At 34.0% G+C, this 16,607-nt stretch overlaps 2 protein-coding genes and 2 long non-coding RNA genes across 4 annotated transcripts; 1 reads left to right on the forward strand and 3 right to left on the reverse strand.

Moving 5' to 3' along the window:
* Positions 1 to 429: 429 nt before the first annotated feature.
* LOC129900975 (uncharacterized) lies at positions 430 to 3,150 on the reverse strand. Its single transcript, XR_008769733.1, has 3 exons — positions 2,910 to 3,150; positions 1,677 to 1,720; positions 430 to 682 (listed from the first exon to the last, which is right to left on the reverse strand). It is a non-coding gene; the product is annotated as an uncharacterized LOC129900975 (long non-coding RNA).
* Positions 3,151 to 4,740: 1,590 nt separating this feature from the next.
* Positions 4,741 to 5,177, reverse strand: LOC129900977 (uncharacterized). Its single transcript, XM_055976080.1, has 2 exons — positions 5,017 to 5,177; positions 4,741 to 4,918 (listed from the first exon to the last, which is right to left on the reverse strand). The coding sequence occupies exons 1-2, from the start codon at positions 5,175 to 5,177 to the stop codon at positions 4,741 to 4,743; spliced, it is 339 nt and encodes a 112-aa protein (XP_055832055.1).
* Positions 5,178 to 7,242: 2,065 nt separating this feature from the next.
* Positions 7,243 to 8,697, reverse strand: LOC129900978 (eukaryotic initiation factor 4A-2-like). Its single transcript, XM_055976081.1, has 2 exons — positions 8,063 to 8,697; positions 7,243 to 7,944 (listed from the first exon to the last, which is right to left on the reverse strand). The coding sequence occupies exons 1-2, from the start codon at positions 8,677 to 8,679 to the stop codon at positions 7,302 to 7,304; spliced, it is 1,260 nt and encodes a 419-aa protein (XP_055832056.1). The 5' UTR covers positions 8,680 to 8,697; the 3' UTR covers positions 7,243 to 7,301.
* A 4,456-nt stretch (positions 8,698 to 13,153) lies between these two features.
* On the forward strand, positions 13,154 to 15,297 carry LOC129901627 (uncharacterized). Its single transcript, XR_008769886.1, has 3 exons — positions 13,154 to 13,422; positions 13,859 to 13,943; positions 15,081 to 15,297. It is a non-coding gene; the product is annotated as an uncharacterized LOC129901627 (long non-coding RNA).
* The last annotated feature ends 1,310 nt before the right edge of the window (positions 15,298 to 16,607 follow it).

The following is a 16,607-nucleotide window of genomic DNA, read 5'->3' on the forward strand; positions in this document are numbered from 1 at the left end:
AAAACAGCACCTATGACGTGGTCTTTGTCTTGTGACCAAGCTTGACGATCTCACCGACAATACTTCCTTTTCTCGAGACTTAATGAATGATTTTTTAAAGTCAAATTAGATTAATATTTAAAAAGAAAAAATCATCTAAATGTATAATATTTAAAAAATATTTACCATATAGATCAACATAATTATTTTAACTATATATAGTAAATTATTTGAATTAAATTAAGTACGGTTCATACTCTTCTAAAACTCTCACCCGCTATTTTCTCTTTCTCTGTTTCTGTCATGACCCAACCCCGTAGGCCGTGACTGGTGCCCCAAGTTGGGCACCCAAACGTACCCTTAGCCCAAATTAGTACATTATCTGAGTAACATAGGTAATGATCAGAAGGGATCTCCAAATAGATCACAAAAATAGATATAGCGCACGAGGATCGATAGGCTATCGCAAAACACACAAAACCTAAAACATATATACAAAACCCACAACATAACTCTGTCTACAAATCTCTACAGATGATAGCATAGTCATATGACGGGACAGGACCCCGTCGTACCCCTGACCAAAATATCCAAATATATAGAGATAAAGTCAGTACCAAAATACAAGCTCCGAACAAGAGAGCACTATCAACGATGCAGCAAATGTCCTAAACAGATGGATCAGCAAATTGAACTTCGGTACCTGCGGGCATGTAACGCAGCCCCCAAAGAAAAGGGGTCAGTACGAAAAATGTACCGAATATGTAAAGCATGAATTGTAATAAATAAAATCATGATCTGAATTGTATGTGCAAAAAATGAAATAAATGTTCAGAATTTCAAAATACTTATCATAATCCCAAATTATATATGCAAATACATATGCCGTATTCGGCCCCATTTCATGGGACTCAGTGAACAAAACGTGGTCGCCCTCCTGTCATTGGCGCCACAGCACATCATAACACCAGAGTAAGAAATATCTCCGTAACAGATCATATCATATCAGATGGTCATATCAAATCATATCATATTATATATGTACATGGCACAACATAACTCCGTGGCATAACATACACCACAACCCATGTACATGTCATACCTGCCCCCTCACGTTGGGGCATGGCGAAAAAATACAGAGGAGTACGCTTGATAACATATCCTGGCCCAGGCTCAGTGAAAGAATGTTTACAGTATGCACGAGTAGAGTAGTGAGAAACTAAATGCAATTTAAAATATAAAAACATTTATAGAGACTCAATAGCTTAATCCTGATGACAAGTCATATAAAAGAAACTGAGCTATAATCATAGTGTACTTCTTTCCGATGTCACGATGGTCTATGTCAAAACAGTATTTCAGAAATTATTTTCCATATTTTGAAACATAATATGGGGATCAATTGAACAATTGAAATAACTATCATTTAAAAATCAAGATAATAGTTATTTCAAGTAACCTTCGATTGTCATTATGAATTTAACTAAAGCATGAATTATATCAAAAGATGAATTATACCAAAAAAGGATGGCTGGAATCAAACTCATGTATCAAAATATAATGATATAATTTCTAGGAATTTACGAACATTAGCCATCCTAGTGTCTCTAAGAATAGGAGCTTCTTTGGAATTTATACCTTCGTCCGTTTGTTTCATATAAATCATGCCAAAAGAAAGAAAGGTTAGCTTTACATACCTTTAGTGTTTATCCACACACAATATGTATATGCTGCCTCATACCTATATTAATACGTTAAGCGTTATGGTTAAGATATGGAAAGGCATAAAACGTTTTTATCGTTAGTAGATTATTTCAAATAAAAAAAAAATTGGACAACACCTCCCTTTAATTTCATCACCCTTTTTCGAGTATATAAAAGTAAAATTGGATTTTAGAGTCTAAATGAAAGTTTTAGCTCTATCAAATAGCTTTCCAAAACATCTTTAATCAACCAAAACGGAGCTTTACACAAGGAGTTATGCTAAATTTACTAACAGCAGTCCCATCCAAAAATGGGTTTGCAAAACACAAAATTCTGGGCAGCAACTCCCTTATATTGCTCACTTTTTTTCCACTTTCAAATCAGTCATAAAATCCCCAAGCAACATCAATAATCACACCTTCAAATGCCATGTCAAGACAAGCCAAGACGATATTCAAAAATACTTCAAATCTGTCCATTTTAATACCAACACTAATCATGGGATTTTCTTGCTTCCAAGTCCATTTAATACAAGTTAATATCTTCATTATAACCTTATTGGTAAGTTAAGTCAGTCCACATTCATAACACTCAACAACAATTCCAATTCACATACAACTATTACATCTTCCAATTATCTTTAATGATTCATAGTGTTAACGTTTTATTGAAACAATCCTAAAACAACCCAACCAACATATAGTGCAACATATGACCTTCATTACCATTAATCCTCCAATCTCAACAATAACAATAACAACCTATCAAAATAGACCTTAAATATCAACATAAAGATGCTCAAAAACCTCATGAACACCTACCACAAGCCAAGCAAACCACCTATAATTTTTACACCCTATTTCATACTATTTTTCAACAATTTTTGTGACCTATTGCAGCAGCCACACACAACCACAACATCATTCATTCATATGCAAGAAAGTCATATTAATATCATCACAAGTTCTACAACAACCCATAACAAATTCAACCTCAACCTTAATCATTTAATTCCTTCATTCTCATCACAAAATTCATAACAATAACAATCCAATACTAAGCAAAATTAATTCATTCTTTTCTACACCAAGCAGCTCCAAACGTCTCCTACCATGCCTCAACATCAACACCCATAATTTCATACATTCGTCACTCATTTATCAACTCACACAAGCTTCAATTACCTTGAAGATGAGGGAAAAACAAAAAAGGAGATGAAATCTTACCTTAGGCTTTTATGACATAATTTGCTTGAAAAATTGAGGGCTTGGTCAAAAACGTTTTTGCTTCTTTAATGGACCCATCCTTGCTGCCATAAACTTGAATAATCACCAACCTTGACCCTTTAATCTCTCCCTCAATTTCTTTCTCGTTACTTCTCTCTATCTTCATTTGTTGAAAATGAGAGTTCTTCCTTCTTGGAGAACTCTCTAGAGTTGGAAAAGAAGTGGATGCAGATTTTTGTCAATAAGGGGGACCAAGTGGCTGCCCAAGAGGCCTAATTGTCCCTTACAAAAATGTGGGCCAATATGAATTGACCATATGGCAGTGGGGACCACTTTTCATCTACTATTAACTTAATTAATTTCAATTAATCTCAAATTCCTATTTAATAATTCAACCATTGTTAATTAATTCCTAATCTTGATTAATATTTCTATATCAGTAGAAATTTGAAAACAGGTCGAGCCATTTTAAAATTCGGAATTAAAATTCGCAGCCAGCTCCTTTGTTCAGTAAATCAGTCATATCTTTTGATTTCGATATCGAATAAATTTCCACAAACTATGGTTGAAACATAATCTAATTATCTACAACTTTTAATTTATATGTTTTTCCAAATTCCAAAATTATGATGGCGTTAATCTCACTCCAAATAAGATCACCCGTAGACGTAGCGTAAAAACATCTTCTTTTTTTTTTTGGATGGCTTACACTTGGATTTGGCTCAAGGTTCCTTCTTGAATTGTGTTTAACTTCACATATATTATTCATATAACTTATCGTATGTCCCTTTATAAAATATCATTATGTGGGCTCCACCTCAGCTCACAGTTAAGCCATCTATAGCCATAGTAAAACAATATTTTTTTTGGGGTGTAACAGTTTCTCTCCAAATTTGCTACCCCAATATTCTCTCCAATTTCTCACCCATAATTTTTTTCAAAATTAGGGTAATACTTACCTTCATAGCTTCTCAACCACGACTTTCTACAACATTAATACTCCAATTTTGGAATTAAGTGATGTGCATTCTGTGGTTATTGCAGAAGAATGATAAAATTTTGGTGAATGCAGATTTGAATCAATTGAAGAATATTGTAATTTTTGAGTAGAGATCTGTGATTACTTAAAGATTTGAATGGTTGAATGTTTAATTGTTTGAAGATTTGAATTAGATTGCATACCAGTTTCACTTGAATCCCCTCCCAGATGAAAGCACCTGGAATACTGGAGATTTTTTCAATAGCTAATTCTCTTCTAATTCAACTTTAGTGTGTATGTAATTCATTTTTAGTTCAAGTCTAATTCATTTTTGTGTTCTATGGATTACTGGAGGCTTTTTCAATAGCTACATTTTTCATTCGTAGCTAATTCTCTTCTAATTCAATTTTAGTGTGTATTTAATTCATTTTTAGTTCAAGTTTAATTCAATTTTGTGTTTCTATAGATCACTGAAGATTTTTTCATTAGCTACACTTTTCATTCGTGTCGAATTCTCTTCTAATTCAACTTTAATATGTATGTAATTCATTTTTCATTCAAGTTTAATTCATTTTTTTATTCAAGTTTAATTCAAAATGCATATTTCAGTTTGATAACACTACTGAAATACTTTAATAGTAACGTAGCTATGCATTGCATTATAAAAAAAGAAGAAGATATATTTTACATGAATAAAAAACTATATTAAAAGTGTATTTTACATGAACAAAAATCATCTTAAAAAATGTACTATTGAAAACAATCTTCAAAACCTAACCAATACATCAGCTATAAACTATTTTTAGACAACATAATTTTCATAGACATTTTAACTAATATAACTACATTTATTTATTTATGTGGTCTTTCGTCTTCACTTCGAAGGTTACTCTTTTGCTTCTTCACTGCATATTCCCATAGTAAAGCCCCAAACCTCTTTCGGAGACTGTCTGCACTTAGTTGTTGATTTGCAATATCCTGACCATTGCTCACTAACTCCGCAAATGCATCCACAAAAACTCCACAATCCCTACAAAATTTAAAATATAAAATCATTATAAAAATACTATTGAGTTTAATAAGACCAATATAAAAGATAATATTTATTTAATAAACAATTAAACTTACAATGAATCTTCTTGTTGTCTAGGAATCCCTTCAGTTATGAACTTAGATTCAGTGAGCTCAAACTCATTTTTTCCATTGTATTTAGGTGATTCCTTTAATTCAGGACGCTTATCATAGAACTTGACCACACTCAAGTAGTGTGGTAAAATCAATGAAATCATGCCAGCAGTGTTTTGAGTCAGAAAATTCGCCCCCCTCTAGCCGGAAATGAATCACACACCTTCAAATACCTTTCAACAATTCGTCCCCCCTCTACCCAACTATGACTATGAAGAAGAGCAAGTTTTCGCATCTGTTGTTGAATTGAAGATCGCTGGGAATCTCTTCTAGACTGGCTTGTCGGCCCTAAATCTTTCTTACTCTTCCTTGATTTCTTCCTTCCACTCTTAACTGAAGTTTAGAATATTGTTTCTTGATTAGTTCAATAAAAGTATAGACATGTTATAAAGTTCTGTCCAGGGCATGCCTCTAATCTAACCTATCAATATATCTATCAAAACGAAAATATTCAACCCAATCAATTTATGAAAAAAAATGATAATAAGGAACAGATTTGCCTTTAACGAAGAAACTAAGCACATTCAGCCAGAGAAATAGGTAATTACTATCCAGCTTCATACAAATCTCACCAAGAAAAAAACCAAATGATAATATTAGCATTCATCAATCAAGGATAAGACAGAGCTTATCCATAAATCATCTTAATATTTGTTAGAATTTAGTGATTGTATCATAGCATAGAAAAGATAGCAATTGGTACACATGAAAATGTAGGAAAATACAACAACTTGATTTCAAAACAGCAAGATAGTTAAGATTTATTTAATGCGGAACAAATGCCTACACAGTCAAGACTACATAAGTATAATACACAAATTAAAATAAAATAGACTATAATGAAAGTATAAAATACACAAAAAAATTTACTTTTGTTCTTTACAGATCAATATCTCTAATTCTCTTCTAATTCAACTTTAATGTGTGTGTAATACACATTTTAGTTCAAAGTTTAATTCATTTTTATGGTGTACAGATCACTGAATTTTTTTTCAATTAACTACAGATTTCATTTTCTCTTCTAATTCAACTTTAATGTATGCGTAATACATTTTAGTTCAAAGTTTAATTCATTTATATTTATTTATTTTAAAAAATAAATAAATTTCAATACAAAAGATCTAACAATTCCTGGCAAAACTCCCAACAATCACTGATATAATAAACTTGAGCAAATAAATTTAGACTATAATAAAAGTATCAAATCCACAAATTTTTTCTTTAACATCTAGCACACAAGTTCGAAACAACAACAAACTAAGAAAATATACATAAACAAATTGAAAATGCTATCAGTTAAATAATGTGTTGGTAGAATGACAGACCGGATATAGACTCTCCGGCAAAATCGTATTTTTGCAGAATCGATTTCGAATTTTTGGATTCTTCTCCTGAGCAATAATAGGTCTAACTTTCTTTGACTGAAATTGAAGAGGTAAATCCTCAAAATCATCATCACTGTCAATAACTTTCTTAGATGTCGATGTAACATCAATTCGTTTTCTTTTCGATTTAGATTTAGAACTCAACTCTGTAATTTTTTTCTTATTTCTACCGCCATTTTTCTTCACATGCATTGCTTGAAAATTTTGATTAACCTCACCACCAGCTTCTTCTGGAGATTGATTTGCAGAAATTCGCAAACTAAAAGTAGGACTGGCATTCACTTCACCACCACCGATTGAATCAACAATTCGAATTCGTAGGCTTCTTCTAGGAGATTTTTGACCTTCCATTACAATTGTGCACTTAAAACGTACAAATTAATGAAGAAGCCCTAAGAGAAGAGAAAGAGAGAGATAGAAAAATGAAGAAAAAGAGAGAAATAATAATGCTCTTTTCCTTTTCCCCAAATAAAAAAGTGTATATAATGTCTTATTTAATTAAAGTATTATTAATAATTATTAAAAATAATAATAAAATAAAAATATATTTTAAAATGATAAATATTTTTTAAAACATATTCAATTAAAATTCTCACATCTTAATAATTTGGTCATAATACATATTTCCTCTATTCCAAAATAATTTTTTTTAAACAGATGCCCAACTACTAAATGCCTAACGTCCATAAACAATTTAAACAACAACCAAATCCAAAGTTATTTGGACAATTCCAAAAACAAAATGACAAACCAGACAAAGTTTGCAGTAGTTCACTCTGAATAAATATATTAGACAACTTCCTGTAGGGAAGGAACAATTCCCCTCATAGAGCCAAAATCACCTCAAAGGAGATGAGCAACATTGTCTGGGAGCTCCTCAATTACGACGTTATAAAACTTTTGAATGTCAAAAAGCATCGTTTCCTCATCCTCGGTGACAAAGTTGATAGCAACACCCTTCCTTCCAAATCGTCCACTACGACCAATACGATGCAGGTAGTTTTCTGGTTGAGTTGGCAGGTCGTAGTTAATAACAAGGGAGACTTGCTGGACATCAATACCACGAGCAAGGAGATCGGTTGTGATAAGCACACGAGATGAGCCAGATCGGAACTCCCTCATAATGATATCTCTTGTGTTCTGATCCATGTCTCCGTGAGTTGCAGATACTGTGTGATCAAGGCCACGCATTTTATCAGTAAGCCAATCAACCTTTCGCCTAGTGTTAACAAAGATGACGCTCTGGGAGATGGCCAAGGTCTCGTAAAGATCACAAAGTGTTTCAAGCTTCCACTCTTCCTTATCAACGTTGACATAGAAATGCTTAATACCTTCAAGAGTGAGCTCATCACGCTTCACAAGAATTCTCACTGGCTTGTTCATGAACTTTCTAGTAATCTCAAGAGCCTCTGGTGACATAGTGGCAGAGAAAACTCCCACTTGGATTTTTGGTGGCAAAAGCTGAAATATATCATAAATCCCTACTCTCTCTTCTTCTTTCTTCTTCTTCTTTGTTGTGCTCTTTGTCAAATTCAAAGAGTTCTACACTTACCTTCAGAGACCTACACATCTTGAAATCAATGCGGACTTGGCCACAAGGATACATCTTGGGCCTCTGATCCTTGAAACCTCTAGAGAGCATTTGGTCAGCTTCATCCAAAATAAACATTTTGATATGGTCGGGGCGTAGAGACTGCCTGCGCAACATGTCAAAGACACGGCCTGGAGTACCAACCACTACATGAACACCACTCTGAAGGATACGCTGATCCTCACGAACACTGGTACCCCCAACACACGCGTGAACCTTCACACCCAGATAGTAACCAAGCGCACGCATAACCTCCTCAATCTGTTGTGCTAGCTCACGGGTTGGTGCAAGAACCAGAGCCTGACATTCAACTAAACTGTAATCAAGCTGCTGGAGAACTCCACAGCAGAAAGTTGCCGTTTTTCCAGTTCCAGATTGTGCCTCCTGGATAACATCAAGGCCCTTGCAAAAGGGAACGATACCCCTTTGCTGAATAGCTGATGGCTTCTCAAAACCATAGGCATAGATGCCTATCAGAAGATTTTCTTGCAAACCCATGGCATCAAAACTATCGTAAACCTCATCATATGATGTGAAGAATTCCTGTTGTTCAGTACCAAGTAGCACCGTCATTTTCACATTGAATTGACGAGCATCAAACTGAGAACCCTCTGGTGCCCATCCTGCCATGACTGATAGTTGATTAGAAAAGTATTAAAAGGAGATCTAAAGATTTGAGAAAAAAGGGGTTTTGAGAATTACGGTTTGTAAAGACTGCAGCTTTTTTTCCAAAAACTCCTCGGATCTAGGAAGACAAAATGAGTGAGAGAGTTTATATAATTGAATTATTGGAATATGTAAAGTCATAAACTAGTGATATGTTTTTTATTTTTTTTTTCTTTTCAAACTTCGTATTAATCTTTCAATATTCATTTAATTCATTCTTAGAACTCAACCTTAAAATATAAAATTTTAAAAAAATCAACTATATTGAATTGTGAACAATTCAATTATTTTGAATACTATAAAATATTCTAAGAATTCAATTGTTTTGAAATGAAGGGAGTATAATTTAACATTTGAAAAGTAAAATATGATAAATATTTTGAGACAGATGAAGTAATATTCCAGCATTAATATTATATACTCTTAAATTTGAACTCTTCGCAAAATGCGGTTAAGGTATTACCTTGGAAACTTAAGAGAGATAGTTTAGAGAATCTCATGAACATCAAAAATCAATGAAATTCACCTAAATTTAGGGTTTTTTCATAGGATAAAAAAGAAGAAAGATGATTGAACCATATCATATTTGGAATTCACTAGTCGGATTAAGCAAAATTTAGTTACCTAAAACCCAATTAAGGAGAAAAGGCTTGTTATCAAGAATTTTTTAATTTCTAAAACTTAAACTCAAAATGGCAAAAAGGCAGCTTTTGAACGCTTTTATGCTGAACTGGAAGAGAAAGGCGGGGAAAGGAAATTATTTAGGCTAGCCAGGACCCAGGAGAGAAGGGCACGCGATGTGGATCAAGTGAAGTGCATTAAAGACGAGCACGGAAAAGTATTGGTAAAGGAGACCCTTATCAAACAAAGATGGCAGGCATACTTCTATAAACGTTTGAATGACAAAGGGGTTAGAGAAATTGTGTTGGGAGATTTGGAACATACAGGAAGTAGTCACGATATTGGGGGTTGTAGAAGTATTACGGGCGATGAGGTTAAAGGTGTCGTTCGTAGAATGCGCTGGGGAAGAGCGACCGGACCTGACGAGATCTCTAGAGAATTTTGAAAGAGTGCGGGCTCGATAGGTTTGGAATGGCTGACTAGATTATTTAATGTCATCTTTACGATAGCAACGATGCCCGTAGAATGGAGGTCGAGCATCATGATCCCTTTATACAAAAACAAGGAGGATAGCCAGAGTTGCGACAACTATAGAGGTATCAAGCTTCTAAGCCATACTATGAAAGTGTGGGAAAGAGTAGTGGAGATGAGGGTGAGGAGAGGCGTGTATATTTCAGAGAACCAGTTCGGATTTATGCCGGGACGCTCAACTACGGAAGCCATCCATCTTATGAGGAGACTAATGGAACAATATAGGGAGAGGAAGAGAGACTTGCATATGGTATTCATCGACTTAGAAAAGGCTTACGATAAAGTTCCACGAGAGATACTATGGAGATGTTTGGAGGCTAAAGGTGTACCTGTAGCGTACATAAGGGTGATCAAGGACATGTACGAGGGTGCCATAACCAGGGTAAGGACAATAGGAGGGGACTCAGAACACTTTCCAATTGTGATGGGGTTGCATCAAGGATCAGCTCTTAGTCCATTTCTATTTGCCTTGGTGATGGATGTATTGACGCGATAAATTTAAGGTGAGGTGCCATGGTGTATGCTTTTTGCGGATAACATAGTCCTCATCGATGAGACTGGAAGATTGGAGACGCACCTTGGAGTCTAAAGGGTTTAAGTTGAGTAGGACCAAGACAAAGTACCTAAAATGCCAGTTCAGTGAGACTCCTCAGGAGGTTGGTGCGGAAGTTAGGCTTGGGGACCAAGCCATCCAAAAGAGAAGTAGTTTTAAGTACCTTGGTTCTATAATGCAAGGCAGCGGGGAGATCAACGAGGATGTCACACATCATATTAGGGCAGGATGGATGAAATGGAGGCTCGCCTCCAGTGTGTTATGTGACAAGAAGGTGTCACCACAACTTAAGGGCAAGTTCTACAAAGTGGTGGTTAGACCAGCTATGTTATATGGGGTGGAGTGTTGGCCAGTTAAGGTCTCCCACGTGCAAAAGATGAAAGTTGTCGAGATGAGAATGTTGAGATGGATGTGTGGGCATACCAAGAGCGACAAGATTAGAAATGAGGATATTTGAGACAAGGTAGGAGTGGCCTCGGTGGAAGACAAGATGTGTGAAACGCGACTGAGATGGTTTGGGCATGTGAAGAGGTGAGTCCCAAATGCACCAGTGCGGAGATGTGAGAGGTTGGCCATTGATGGTTTCAGAAAAGGTAGGGGTAGGCCGAAGAAATATTGGGGAGAGGTGATCAGACAGGACATGGCGCATTTACGACTTACCGAGGATATGACCTTAGATAGGAGGGTGTGGAGGACACACATTAGGGCAAAAGTCTAGTACATAGTGGCATTATTCCCCCTTATTCGTAGGCGTATTAACGCACTATGATTTCTTATACTCTGATTTATGTTATTTATGTTATGTGTGTTATGTTATCTTATGTTATTTATGTTATTATCTAACAATATCTACTGTTTTTTTGTGCTTTGATTATACTATTGTTTGGAACGCTTTCGTTATCTACTTTCCTACTTTTAATATTCTTGTCTGACTTTTTTTTCTTTCTATGCTTCTATTGAGCCGAGGGTCTTTCGGAAACAGACGTCCTACATTGGTAGGAGTCAGGTCTGCGTATACTTTACCCTCCCAGACCTCATGATGTGAGATTTCACTGGGTTGTTGTTGTTGTTGTAAACTCAAAACCTCTTATTATGAATCTCATCCGTCCAACTAAATTGCCACATCCGTAGGTGGTGATTCAAGCAAAAGTTTTGAATAATACGTTGTCAAATTAAGCAGGCTCACCGAATACTTCCTCCGTTTCAATTTGTCATTCTTTTTCTTAACAAATAATTTCAACTTTCTACATTGCATGTTTAAAATTGCAAGAATAAAGAACATTTTCATATATCTGACATATCTTCAATATAAAAATTACAAGATTAAAAAGTTTTCTTTATTTTTTTAAAAGTAATTTTACCTAAATTTATAGTGATTCTTTCCAATTACACGTTATTCCTATTCTTTTAATTTTTTTCTGAAATCCCTTCTTTTTGGTCACTTTCGGATACATCACATAAAGTGATGCATTCGACGTCCTGATACATCACTTTACGAGATGTATCCAACTAATACATCGCTTAAAGTGATGTATCCGACTTTCTGGTACATCACGTAAAGTGATGTAGTGATGTATCGGAGAATAGGAGAGAGTAGAGTTTTTTTTTTTTGAAATGGTAAATATTTTTAGAGAATATGATAAAATAAGTTGTGTATTTAGTTAATTTTTCCTTATTTAAACTTGGTGTTTCGTGTAAATCAGAATCAACAAGTTAATGGGCCTTCAAATGAACATACAGAGCACAATTGAGTTGGAAGACAATCTTTGGCCCATGTATAAGATGAATACTAATCCAAGCCCATAACCAATTCCCTCCATTTCACTCCGCCAAAATGAAATTCGAATTTAAATTCAAATTTCATCCCAAAAATAGAGAACAAAATCCATGGTAATCACAATGAAGGCTTCAAATTCATCTCCAAATGCTCATCCATCTTATTTCCAGGTAAACTCTTCATTTTTACAGCTTCAGATTCGATATTTACGAAGTATATACGCTGTAGACTATAATTACTAGGTTTAATTGATCCAAATTTTGCAATAGATAATAGATTATGAACTCAAAATTAAATTTCAAAAGTGTAACAATTTGGACGAATCAAATTTGAATTTTGCATCTGCCTTTGTCTGGTGTATTCACCGTGCCTTTGAAATTTAGAGCACAGAAATTTTATCAATCAAATTTAAATTCTGGAACTGACTCTATATGCATCCATTGTGCTTTAGAAATTTGAGATTCGAATTCATCTCCGAACTTACATCAACCCTATTTTTTTGGTACTTTAATTTATTTTTTTCCCTTCTCAACAAAATCTGAAAGTTATAGAGATTCACAATTCGTTTTTGTTAGAGACAGATCACAGATTCAACATATTAGCAGTAAACTATAATTACTGGGTTCAATTGAACCAGTATTATCGACAGATATTAGATTATAAACCCGTAATTTCACAATGTGATTGGTTCAGTGGTAAGAACATGAAGAAAAAATCAATCAAATTTAAATTCGGCATTCACCTTTGCATACACCTGACAAGCTCTCGTGTGACTATAGATTTTGAAGTTGTATTTACTTGAATTTTTTTTTAAAGTTTTGTGAGTGAAAGTCACAAAAACTATGAACTTTGAAACATTTGAAGATCGATCTGATCAAATTTTATGGTCAAACGCTAGCTTAAAATTGTGAACTTTCCTTTAGTTTCTGCTAATGCTTTGTGTTTCTGTAGATGATCACAGAGGCAATAACATCATTGAAAGATCGAAAAGGTTCAAGCCAGCCAGTAATAGCAAAGTTCATTGAAGCTAAGTATAAGGAATTTCTTCCCCCAAATTTCAAGAAAATCCTCTCTGTTCAGTTGAAGAAATTCGTAGAGTAGGAGTAGATATTCAAAATCAACAATTCATATAAGATTTCAGCTAATCCCCACAAGGAAAAAATAAAGAGCTTGAGCCAAGTAAAGACCCCAGAAGCATTGAAGAAGAATGTATCAACTACTCCAGGTAAAATGTAACAAATGGACGAGTTAGATCAAATTTGGGCTGGTAAAAACAAGCAAGACTAATATACAAGTCATAATTCAACCCGTTCAGAATTTGTTTGGGTCAAAATGAATTGATCGAAATGGATCAAATAATGGATTTGTCCAACATGTTATGCTATATGATATGTTCTCTATAACAACATTCCATTATTGCAGCCAAAAAGTATATGAACAAACAACATTATTATAGAGAGGTTTGATAGTATTAACTTTAAGTCTTTCAATGTAAGTAATTTTCAATCTCTTACATTTGACCCTGTCAAGTTACACTATTTGACCCAATAGTTCGATAAGTCATTTCGAGTTCAATCTATTGGGTCAAGCCTTGACTCAACTCTTCTATATTTGGATGGATTACTGAAAAAAATAGGTTAATTTTGCAACTCTGGGTGCAGGTAAAACTGGTGGCAGGATGAAGAGATTGAGCCAAGTGTATACACCAGAGAGGCTACAGACACCCAAGAAACACAAGTCTTTGAGGTCAGCAACTTCAGCTCCTAAAAAGGGGAAAAAAATGATGTCTGGTGTTATATCTGTGTTCTTTTCTCTCAAGTATTAGGAGCTTATTTTAGGTTGTTTTATTTTCAAAGAATATCTTAAGTAGGATTGGGATTTCTTAGCTTTATAAATGAAATAAGCGGAACCATTAGAGCTCTATAATATTTTGCTATAACTTCTTTACTTTCGCTATATATTTTATGGATTTGTTTTGAAATGTTTTCCCTTGAGTAGAGGGGGTCTATTGGGAACAACCTTTCTAGCTCTTAAGGTAGGGATAAGATATGCGTACACGTTATAATTCTCAGACCCTACTTGTAGGATTACATTGTATATGTTTTTGTTGAACCTTGTGCCTGTTAGAGAGATACTTATGGTCTATGTTACTCAAGCTCTTCAAAACTGTCATCGAGTGTATGTTGAATTCTTCAAAAATAGTGTATTTTTGAAGAATTCGATAAGGGTGTGGCAAATTTTTTGAAAAGGCCGAGCATCTTAGGTCATGATTACCGCCACTAAGGGCTATTGTGAGATGAATGGGTAAACGAGATTTTAGGTTTGAGCTTTGTGAATGCACAAATCGGGAGCACTTTCTCTTTGCTAGGTCCTAGTGAAACCATGATTGATTAATGAAACTAATTAAATGCAAATGCATGGGATAATGGCCAAATTCATGCGCTTCTTGAATGCAATTTAGTTTTTAATGATTGAAACATTTGTATTAATTATTTCAGTCTTTGACATCATTTATTGATGATTGTATTAATTACTATTCTTTAATCAAAGTATTTATCATCCTGTCTTGTTTGTTTAAGCTATAGAAGGTGCCACCTAAGGCTTTTCTTTATGGTTCATATTTTGGTGGTTTAGCAATTATTGAATAAAACATTGAGAAACAAAATGATCAAGGAAACAAAATTAGCCCGACCTAAATAAATTAATCTTAACAATCTTAAGCAAAAATATGAAACTGTATTTACTAATGGGAAATTGTTAAATTTGTCCCTCTATTATTCAAAAATTGAGTAATTTTATCTCTATATTAATTTCTTGAATAATTCTATCATCTATTAAATCTTTGGTCTAATTTTATTTCTGTCTTTGCGTGGACGTACACAGGGATAAGACAAAAGAAGAATCATAAAAAGGAAGCGGATTTTGTGCTTATGATATAGTTTTATAATACGATGATGACAAACTTGGAAGAGTATTATTGAAGAATATTAAATGTTCTATAAGTTGGTGGTCACATAAACTAGGGGGATATATTGCAAGCTACATTGGATTAAAAATCAAGCATGGGTCACTCTTGATTCATAAGCCACTTAGTTAGGTTGAGAGTGTATAAAAATAATATTGAATAAAATGTATTAAAAATATTGAAATTAGTTATGCTGAAATTATTTTTTATCTACTAATATTTAGTTTGATAGTATTAAGCGTAGTTCTAGCTTATTCATCTTCATATAATATTAATAGTATGCTTTTATTATTTTCATTTTTATTATAAAATATTAATTTAATTTAGCAATGTGATTTGGGATCTTATTTTACTTATGAAAAATTTTCAAATTTAATTTCTATTTTTACTGGGTATTTTGATAAATCAAGAAAGGATAATTTTTTTTATTATTATACCTTCAATTTATTAAGATTGAGTTAATGTCTTTGAAAAATATAGAGAGTAAATATATTTGAGACTCCATCAATTAATATAGATAAAATAGTAAACTTACTATACCAATTATTGTTTTTTTAATATGTGTTTCAAGTCAAAATTTGACAATTAACCAACATAGATTGTGGTGCAGAGATTGTTTCATCCTTAATTAGAGGTCTTGAATTCGAGACCTGAGTATGAAGAAAATTTTGTTGAGAGTTCTACTGTCGAATGGGTCATGCAATCCACGATCCAAATCTAATTGCGGCTTTAATACGAACTCAAAAGATCAGATAAAAAATCAAAAGTAAAATAAAATTTGACAAAGAAAATCGAAACGGAGGAAGTAGCACATACACAACCCCATTAATGTCCGCGTGAAAATACAGGTAACGAATTAACCATAAACCTGTGCACCCATTAAATATTCCCCTCATTATCTTCCAACTCCCTCTCCCTCCCACCTCTTTTTTTTTTTTTTTATAAAACCCAAAATTCATTGCCACTTTTTTCCTCACTTTTATTTCATCTTTTTTATTTTTTCCAAAACTCAAAAAAAATAAAAATAAAAAATGTAAGGGAGGATTAACAGTATCAACAATGAGCTTATACAGAGGATTAAAATGTTACTGGAAGAGTAGGAGGAGTAGAGGATACGAGAGGCTAAACGGGTCGGGTTGGAGAAGAAAGAATTGGATCGAATATAAAAAACGAAGGTTTTGGAAGATAAATTTAAAGCCAAGACTGAAATTGAATCTCAAGCTTCGGCGATTTTCGCTGAAGAAAATACTAATAAATATGCGCGATGGGTATGTAAATATGATGATGAAGATTGGTAATTCGAGGTGTATGAGCATTGGATTTGGTAGAGGTACCGGACTCGGAATGAGACAATTGAAAGAATATGATGAGAAGGTGCTAGTGGAGATTTACAAGTCCATGATTATCTCTCAGGGACAATTAGTTCCTCGTGGCGGTGATGGCGT

This window comes from Solanum dulcamara, chromosome 8 (genome assembly GCF_947179165.1).
Source record: "Solanum dulcamara chromosome 8, daSolDulc1.2, whole genome shotgun sequence".
Lineage (NCBI taxonomy): Eukaryota > Viridiplantae > Streptophyta > Magnoliopsida > Solanales > Solanaceae > Solanum > Solanum dulcamara.